Source organism: Phragmites australis, chromosome 7, assembly GCF_958298935.1.
Source record: "Phragmites australis chromosome 7, lpPhrAust1.1, whole genome shotgun sequence".
Classification (NCBI taxonomy): Eukaryota; Viridiplantae; Streptophyta; class Magnoliopsida; order Poales; family Poaceae; genus Phragmites; species Phragmites australis.
In genome coordinates, this window is record NC_084927.1 from 10,602,156 (window position 1) to 10,611,807 (window position 9,652).

The 9,652-nt window shown below is 49.3% G+C and overlaps 1 protein-coding gene across 2 annotated transcripts; it reads left to right on the forward strand.

Annotated features, from left to right (window-relative positions):
• The first annotated feature begins 6,248 nt into the window (after nt 1–6,248).
• Nucleotides 6,249–8,530, forward strand: LOC133923975 (protein phosphatase 1 regulatory subunit INH3-like). Of its 2 annotated transcripts, XR_009910699.1 has the most exons (3): nt 6,249–6,794; nt 7,176–7,261; nt 8,019–8,530. XR_009910699.1 is itself a non-coding variant. In XM_062369310.1 (2 exons), the coding sequence occupies exon 1, from the start codon at nt 6,346–6,348 to the stop codon at nt 6,745–6,747; it is 402 nt and encodes a 133-aa protein (XP_062225294.1). In that variant the 5' UTR covers nt 6,249–6,345; the 3' UTR covers nt 6,748–6,794; nt 7,176–7,496. The 2 variants fall into 2 exon arrangements, 1 of the variants encoding a protein (XP_062225294.1); XM_062369310.1 differs by lacking the exon at nt 8,019–8,530 and having other exon boundaries at nt 7,176–7,496.
• Nucleotides 8,531–9,652: the final 1,122 nt, after the last annotated feature.

The window sequence follows — 9,652 nt, forward strand, 5'->3', positions numbered from 1 at the left end:
AGGATGTTGTCGTTGGCTCTTTTGATAGTCCCATTGGACTGAGGGTGTCGAACTGATGCGAAGCATAATTCGATGCCGAGGTCATCGCAGAATTGTCTGAAAGGCTCAGAGTCAAATTGTGTGACGTTGTCTACCGTGAGCTGTCGTGGAATGCAGAAGTGGCAAATTATGTTCTTCCAAAAGAATTTCTGGACATTTTTTGACGTGATTGCGATGAGGGGTTCAGCCTCAACCCATTTGGAGAAGTACTCCAATGCCACCATTGCATACTGAAGTTTGCCTTTAGCACGGGGAAATGATCGATGAGGTCCATACCCCAACAAGCCAGGGGCTAGACGGGGGAGATTGGTTGCAAGGGAGTTAAAGGTCAGTGGCTTCGATGTCCCATCCATTGGCATCCTTGGCAGCTGCGGACGAGGTCTTCTGCATCGGACATGATCGTAGGCCAATGGAGCCCCTGGCGAAGTGCCTTACTGGCTAGGGCACGAGGTGCCAGATGATTACCGCAAAGGCCTTCGTGTATCTCCCGGAGGAGGTTGGCTCCTTCTTTTTAGTAATGTAGTGAAGGAGTGGAGCGCAGATACCTATCTTGTAAAGGGCGCCATTTATGAGATGGTAGCCCCTGGCGCGATGCTGGATGCGGTGGAGTGCAATTGGGTCGTTCGGTTCTTTTGTTCCTCTTAGGAAGGATAGGAGGAGAGCCCTCCAGTCGATGACTTTGATGGGGAGGATGGCGGCGACCGTTTCGTCAAGAGCTCTGGCGGTCGGCTGGTGTAGGGTCTCGAGGAAGGTGCCTATATGTGGGTCTTTGCCCGTGGCTGCAGCCTTTGCCAGGGCGTCTGCCTGACTATTGTCCACCTGCGGTATGCTCCGTATTGATATGCTGTGAAAGTGTGCCTCAGCTTTGCAAATGGCCTTGAGCTATGTTGTCATGTCCGGATGCCGAACTTGGAAGTTCTTGTTGACGTGACCGGCGACGATCTGAGAGTCGGTACGGATGATGACTCTGGCGGCCCCCAAGGCCCACATTTCGGAGGCCTAAGAGGACGACCTCGTATTCGGCTATATGGTTGGTCGTCTTGAAATCCAAGCGAGCAATGTATTGGACCTGCTAGCCTGTGGGAGAGATGAGGACCGCGCCGGCTTCGGCGCCCATGCAGTAGTATGCTCTATTAGTGTAGATAGTTTAGATGTCTTGGAGGGTGTAGTAGTGGGTTCGGTGCGTGCTGGAGTCCATTCGGCGATGAAGTCTGCCAAGATTTGGGATTTGATGGCGGTGCGCACCATAAACCTTACCACAAAGGGGGCTAATTCTACCGCCCACTTGCCGATGCATCCCGTCGCCTCCCGGTTGTGTAACATGTTGCCAAGTGGGTATGAGGTTGGGACTGTGATGTCGTAGGCAGGGAAGTAGTGCTGGAGCTTATGTGAGGCTATTAGCAGGGCGTAGGGTATTTTTTCGAGCTCAGTGTAGTGTGTCTTGACCCTGGCTAAGGCCTCCGATATGTAGTATACAACCCTTTGAGTGGAGCGACCGTTACTCTTTTCCTCCCATACCAGAGCGGAGCTGATGACACACGCAGAGGCGGATAAGTATAGGAGTAGTCCTTCGCTGGGGAGGGGCATCGTAAGTGTTTCGAGGTGGGAAAGATGTGCCTTTAGGGCCTCGAATACTGCCTAGCATTCCGGTTTCCAGCTAAATAGTTTGGAGCCCCTCAGCGTTTTGAAGAATGGAAGGCTGTGCTCAGAAATTTTGCGAGGAAGCGGCCAGCCAAGCATTGTACTTCTTTCGGATTGGTGGGAGGTGACATTTCTGCAATGGCATGAATCTTGCCCGGATTGGCCTCGATGCATCTTCGGGAGACGAGATATCCTAGCATCTTTCCACCCCTAGCGCCAAAAACACATTTCTCTGGGTTCAGCCGCACGCCAGCAGCCCAAAGGCTATTGAACGTTTCTTGCAGGTTGGCAACATGGTTGGCTTCTAGTTGGCTTTATACCACAATATCGTCTATGTAGGCCTCGATGTTACGGCCCAACTGCTGCTGTAGCACCTTGTGCACTAGGCGAGAGAAGATGGCCTCAGCATTCCGAAGATCGAAGGGAATCCGGACGTAGCAGTACATTCCGAAGAGGGTAATGAAGGTGGTCTTGCTCTCATCCTCCGTTGCCATCCACACCTGGTGGTACCCAGAGTAGGCGTCGAGGAAGCTTAGCAGTTCGCATTTGGCGGTGGAATCGACTAGCTAGACGATGCGAGGAAGGGGGTACGGATCCCAGGGGTATACTTTGTTTAATGATGTGAAATCGATGCACATACCCCATTTTCCGTTGTGTTTCTTGACCAGGATGGTGTTGGAGAGCCAATCAAAGTGGATGACCTCTCGGATAACACCGGCTTTTAGTAGCTTCTGGACTTTTTCCTTTGTGGCTTCTGCCCACTCCGGAGAGAGCTTGCAAAGCCCCTGGCGTATGGGCCTTGCCTTCGGATCGACCTGAAGTGAGTGCTTGATAATGCCGCGGTCGACTCCTAGGAGGTCCTGCGGGGACCATGCGAATGTGTCGAGATTACCTTGTAAGATGGCCAGAAGTTGAGCTTCTTGCCCAGAGGTGAGGTCCGCCCCTATTCGGAAGGTCTGGTCATGTTGGTCTTAGTGTGTGGGGACCAGTTTTATGTCCCCCTCCGGTTGTGGCCTCGGAGGGCAGCGGTGCCCGGGATGTGCTGACGGAGGGTCCTCTGAGTCCTCCTGTGTCATAGCGTGGATGTGGCGACTGGGGAGCGGAGCAAGGTGCCCATACTCAATGCGTCTTGTCAGGTCTTGGTCACCGTGGATAGTTATTAGCCCCTGGGGTCCCGGCATTTTCAAGCAGAGGTAATTGTGATGGGGTACAGCTCCGAATATGTTCAGAGTTCCCTGTCTTAGGATGGAATTGTAGGCGTATGGTACGTCCATGGCGTCGAAAGTGATGACCTCGGATCCTGATGTGGAGCCCTCGCCAAAAATGATCGGGAGTTCTATCTTGCCTAGGCCATTCCGCCCATTGAATCCCTAGAGGGGTCTGCTGCTTGGTGAGAGCTGTCTTCGTGGAATTCGGAGCTATTCGAAGGCATGCACGAATAGGAGGTCCGTCGAGCTACCTTTGTCGACCAGTATTCTTCGGACCCTGACTTCATCGATGTTGGCTGAGATGACCAGGGCATCAGAGTGGGGAAATTTTACCCCCTCAAAATCGTCGACGATGAACGTCACGGGGGCGTCGACCTAGTCGGGGGCCTGGTTATGAATGCTAGTCGCTCCGATGTGGTGTACCCTGCGTGCGTAGTCTCACCGCTGTCGTTTTGAAGTGCAACCGAAGCTCCCTCCGTCGTTTATGGTGAGGACAATCTATTTGCCCCACGCCTTTCATCGTTATACCGCTCTAGGGATGACTGGGGTGGCGAAGGTAGGGTCAGTTGCGGAGGATTCTGCAAGGCCAGATGGTCGACCCATCGGTTGGCCGATGGCCTATGATCTTCGAACCGTCCCTTGGGGGCCCCATCAGTTGAGGCGAAGGCTGCCTGCCTCCTGAGGTACTCCTCTCAGAAGGTGGTGAGGGTTCAGCAGTTGTCGGTATTATGTCCTCATCCTGCGTCGTGTAGAGTGCACCAGGATTCTTCCTTAGAATGCTGGTTTTGGGCGTGGCTTCGCTCCGGGAGGCCTCATGATCGTCCCCGGCAGCGTCCCCTAGGGTGGCTTTGGTTCGGAGCCCCACGGCCTGGGCTGATATTGCTGATGTTTTGGCGTTATTGCTGCCTCCCCCTTTGGGACCCAGCAGTAAGAGCCTCCTTGAAGCTCCTCTATACTGGAGGAGCGGGGGTGTGTGATGATCCGACCTACGAGTGCGGCTTCTAGGAATTGGCACGGCAAGCCTCGCAAGCTTGTGAGCACCTCCGGTGGAGTTTTTCCTCCTTCGCCCATGCATATTCCTTGAATTTTCTTATGAGGACTTCTACTGTGCGTATTGGACGTTGGTTCAGCCGATCGTATAGGGCCATCGGCCAGGCCCTGGGTCACAGCATCGATGATCGAAGAGTCCAATATGTCCCTAATCTAGGCCTTGGTCTGGAAGAACCTTCGGAAGTAGTCCCTAAGGGTTTCATCTAGCTCCTGCCTGATAGTGAACAGGCTACCGGAGATTACTGGTTCGATGAAGGTGCCCATAAAGTTGTTGCGGAAGAGGTCTCGGAGTTGGGACCATGTGTGAATGGTGCCAGGGTCCAGCACCTAGAACCAGCGTATGGCCACCCCTTCTAAGGCGAGGGGGAAACATTTAGCCATGGTGGCCGGTCCCACCCCGCTAGCCTCTATGGCTAGGGCGTAGGATCGGATGAACTCGTGAGGGTCCAAATCACCATTAAAGTTGGGCAACTTCGGGGGTCCGAAAACCCTCTGGGAAGGGCGTGGCCTGTAGGTCGACCCACAGGGGAGAGTCGTGGTCCTGCAGGGGATTCTCACGACGCCGGCTCTGATGCTTCAGGGACCGAATGAGCCGGGTCCTTGCGCCGAGGGGTTCGTCTGTTCATGGAGCTCGGGTCAGAACCATGCCGACCGTCTCAGGAGAGGCGGTGAAGGTGTGGGCAACTTGCTGTTCGATCTGCCGGGCTGTCCGTAGTTCCTCCATCTAGCCCAGGAGTGCTGCCAAGCGTGATTGCAGCTCGGGCAGAATGGTGTTTTCGGCGGTAGAGCCAGCCGCAGCCCCTAGGGGCGCAGCGGGGGCCTCACCTTGCTGCTGCTGGGTCTCTGGGGTAGAGAACCCTTTGGTGCTGCTCGTAGCTGTGGTTATGGTTGGGTCGATGGCGGCTGTAAGGTTCCCGTTCACCCCAGCTAGGGGGCCGTCGTCGGCGCAGCCTGCGTATAGCTGGCTAGACTGCTGCACAGGCGTGACAGGGGGGGTCAGCCGCCGCCGACGCGACCTCGGTGGTCTTCTTCTTGGGTGGCATTCTACCTCTCTTAGCACTTTTGTGTTCGAGTCCCTAAGGATGGCGCGCTGTTGGAGCAAAAGTTCATCTTGCCCCAGCAAGTACGGCGAGAGTTTCTTCTAAGGAGGAGGCTCATGCTTGGAGGCGAAGTTTAAGAGGAAGGAACACCACGAATGTATTGATGGTAGAAAAAATAGATCGATCTGGGAGAAGTATCACAGCATGACTTGGTGTGTTTTCACCTTTGTGTCTTTTTTGCTGTCTAGCCCGTCTATTAGCCCAGACGACCATGGCTCCTATTCATAGGATTATGCGTAGTTTGGCGTACAAGTTATCATAATGTACAAGTATCTGGGATCTGACCGATTTATTAGGCCTTATCCCGGATAACTGCTTTCTACCTTATCTGGGAGATAAATATCCACCGCAGTAATTATGGAGGTGCCTGCCCCCTGAAGGGGATGAGCCGATCGCCAACTGCGGCCCGACGCCGCGTTATCAAGGTTGTTAGGATAGCCTACATTATGTCGGGGTGTCAAAGCGGCGTCCACCAGCCTAAGCATTTAATACTGGACACCTCCTTGCAGGCAAAGTATGACTGGTGCTCCCCTTCTGGCAGATCTTTTTTGAGGCCTGATGACTCACCTAGTAGCCTCCAGGTAGCCGACTCGAGCAGCTGGAGACGGGGGCCTCGGGAGACATGGCTCCGGGGGGGTGAAGCCTTCGGAAGGCGGGGCTCCAGAAGGCCGGCACTTCGGGAGGCTGAGGCTTCGGGAGATCGAGCCTTCGGAAGGTAGAGCCTTCGGGAGGCAGGGCTCCGGAAAGCTGGGGCTATCGGGGGTCTTAATAACGAACCCAACAGTCTTCGATTTACAAATTTGATCAAGTGAATTTGTCTAAATTATCGCTCAATTTTGACCCAATTTTTTGATTTTTGCAAATATAAAAAAATCGCTGGGCCCTAGTTTTCAGATGGGAAACGGTTTTATAAACCTTGATGCTAAGTAGTAATTCCGATATTTTAACCTTTAATCTCCACTGCCTTTATTCCTTCCTTCAGAATCATTTCACGTATTTTTTCCCTCCAGAAAAAAGTTACCTAACTGTAGTAACAAAGCGTCTTTTGGTTTTAGTTGTAAAACCGTCCTAACCATATTTCCTTCGAAAGGTTTTCTTCTTAATATTTTTTTATTCTCTTTATTTTCTCTTATTTTTAATTATTGAGAATCCTACTTTAAAGAGAATATCATTAAGAAAAACGTTAAAAAGCTTAAGGAAACGAAAATAAAGGATTCTACCTCGCGAAGAGACTCCTGGATGGTCTAAAGGCCGGAAAGCAAAGAAATTAGGGACAAGACGCAACGGAGAAGAAATCCCAAATCTCCATGGCATCCCACGCGCCGCCGCCGCGGTCGTTGTCGACCGGATCCGTCACCGTGACGGTCGAACCCTCCCCCTCTTCCTCCTCTTCCTCCCCTCCGGCGGCCGCGTCGGCGCTGGCGCCGCCGTCCCATACGGTGGTGCTTCGGCTGAAGCGGCGGGCGAAGAAGAAGGTGACGTGGAAGGAAGGGACGGTGGACAACGAGTTCCTCGGCCGCAAGAGCTCCAAGAAGTGCTGCGTCTTCCTCAAGGAGGTCCCCTTCGACGAGGACTGCAGCGACGATGAGGGCCCCAACGGCAGGGGCGGCGGGCGCCGCTGCCTGCAGGGAGAGGCCGGCGAGGGCACCGGCAGCGGCGGTGGAGGATGCTCTTCCTACTCCCACGACCACAACCATCACCACCACTGATCTCCATGCGGGGATGCGTTCGAATTGGAGCTTCTTGATCTCTTTAGGTATTGGGCGAGAATCGATGTTTATCTTCATTATGCTGTGATGTATTTATAATCTGTTGCGATTAGATGAGTGGAAATGCGAATTTGGTGCTAATTTTTTGGGGAAAACGTGTTCTAGAATTGCTGTATCGGTGCTTGAGGACCAATCAAGGGCAATCATTTAGTAAATTGAATGTTAAGATTCGAGGTCTGGCTGTTATTGCTGCGGTTGTGAAAACATTTTGTTATAAAATGGTGATTCGTCCTTCAGTAGTACGTCATTTCCAAACCATCACTAACAAGAATTTTTCTAACATGATACACTCACATCTGTCAGTCAATTTTTCTGCACTCCATTGTTTCTGCACTGATCATGCTGTGTTTGGTTGGTGTAATCTGCAGGCAGCTTGGATGGGCCTCCTCATGGATACCTGAAGTTATTGGTTATCCTACCATTGGAAACTTGACTTATTTGTGTCAAACTTTAGGTGAAAATTACTGCTTTTTTTTTGTACTTCGTTTGCTGACGCTAAGCTAGCTCTACCATGTATTGGATCTTGCAAGAGAGAACCATTGTGCAAGGTATTGTTAGGCTGCACTTCTACGCGTTATTGTATTGTTTGGTACGTCCAATTATCTGTTTGGAGATGTATAGAATGCTCTTCCTGTTATCATTGTCATGTTTTGATTGTGTCAAAGCTTATGCAGTCTGTTCTTCTGGCTGATTCATTGGTCACCTTATAATCCATATTGGCTTTATTGTATTCGTGTCTTATAGCGGCATGCTGTTATTAAAGATGAAGTACAGCTGTTTATGTCCTGTGTGGTTGCTGTCTTATTGGTTTGACTCAACCATAGTTATGCTGATCCTCATAGTACATAATGTTGCCTTAATAAGTTTATGAAACTTGTGTGTGTATACCATGGACCTCACCCATCAGATCAGAGCACTAATGTCGAAAATGGGAACATATTATTGCAAACTAATGATTAGGTTTAAATTTTATCAGCACAACAATGAACTTTTGGGGAAATGAGGTTTTTAAGGTAGTTGTAAATAAAGACTAAAGCTATATGGAAGTTGTATATTCAATTTGTGTTAGTAGCGACAAAAAGGCAGTCAAGGTAACTATCAATTTACTTATCAAACCAGGCTGCAACAAAAGGTTGTGAAGGTAATGTATACTTGTCTTGGATCCAAAGTGACCTGGATGCTTGCTAAAGTTGAAGAATCTATCTGGTCAGGTTACCTTCAGTGATGGTCAAGCAAGGCAGAGTCATGTATTCAGGTGAAGCCGGAGAAATGCGGGCAATATATACTTGCAGGTCGTTGTATCAGCTGATAATAAATTCTGGATCTCGTTCCTGTAAGGTTCATCGTTTTAATTCCTGTAAGGTGCGACGCAAGATCAAATCCTTTCTGTGGTTCCTTATCTGGTATTAATTCAAAGAGGAGACATTTGTGAGGTGATGAGTAATGAAAGGGTTGTCGTTTGAGAGGGACCATAGACCATATCTTTTTTAATGAGGTTTTTCCACGTGTTGAATCAATTTTAAACCAGTCTACTTGCCCAGTTTGTATGGATTGTGGGTGCTTTAAGATGCGTGCAGCTTCTGTACCCTCAATTCCACTTGCCCAGTTTGTTTGGATTGTGATCGCTTAGTTGTGGTGTGGTATGTTCTCCGGTCTTAATGGTTCATTGTTGCAGCACCTGGGTGACAGGGAGCAATATGAAACCAGATTTGCCGCTTCAAGTCCGGTTCGTATTTGAGCTGTGCGATCCATTATTTTATTTCTCATATCCTAAGTTGTAAAATAACGAATTTTTCATAGAATACTCCGTCCTGTTATAGTTCTTTTTGTCCATTTTGATAACTTATAATTATATTAACGTTCAAAAGTTGTATTTGGCTTCGAAAAAAGTCAATTAGATAGCTTGCTAGTCTCTAAAATGAAGTACTGTCAAAGAAATGGAGGTAGAAAGTGAGCATTGGCGCATTGGCTAAAGTGCATGAGCTTTTGTGTCATGGCCATTATCACTGAACCGACACATCAGAACAGGTGCGAGAGAAAAATTGACACCTTAGTTCCATCCTGTCCAGGCCATAATGTGCTTAGCGCCAGACTGAACGTGCCATTCCAATCTTTTCTATCGTCAAGTGACAAGAGATGACAAAGCTAAAATAGGAAAGGAAATAGAAACTAAATCGTTAGCTCTAGCTCTCTAATTTTGTCAAAGCAGCTCTGTACGGACTGGATGATCTCCGGCGTGATACAGTCAACGGCAGCAAGCTTTGTTCTTAAACTTCGCCTCGTCGCACTCCAGTGCAGCTTTCTTGCATGCCCTGATGGTTCCTAAAGAAAGTGAATGAGATGATGAGCTCAACTGTGGCAGTTAGGGCCCTTTTCTGGAGGAAAGCAACAAAGCGGATTAATATATTAAAAGGACAGGCAAAAGGTTCAAGAACAAGCCAAAAGGAGAAAAGAAAAAGGAAGAAAAACAACTAAAACTAAAACATCAGATCAAAATTGAGACTAGCCATTCTAATATTTGAGGAAAATAATTAGCTTCCATACGATAGATAACCATGGCGAATTCATGTAAGAACCTTGACTTGTAGCCTTGTGGAGTCGGGGCTACATCACCGAACATCCAATCATTTCTCACCGTCCAGATGATCCAACGCATCAGGATGACAACCTCCATGAAAAAACATACAACTCTCTTGACAGCTTTTTACACTTGTTCAACTTGATACTGACATGAGATGGCCATATCAAATCCTTTCTAAATGGCATCCCATTTACCTAATTACCCATGTAAAATGATCGGTGACGTCTTAAGAGGGGAGGAGTAAATTAGGACATTTAGAACTAT

Coding starts and splice junctions, on each gene's coding strand:
- LOC133923975 (XM_062369310.1), top strand. CDS start 6,346: ATGGCATCCCACGCGCCGCCGCCGCGGTCGTTGTCGACCGGATCCGTC.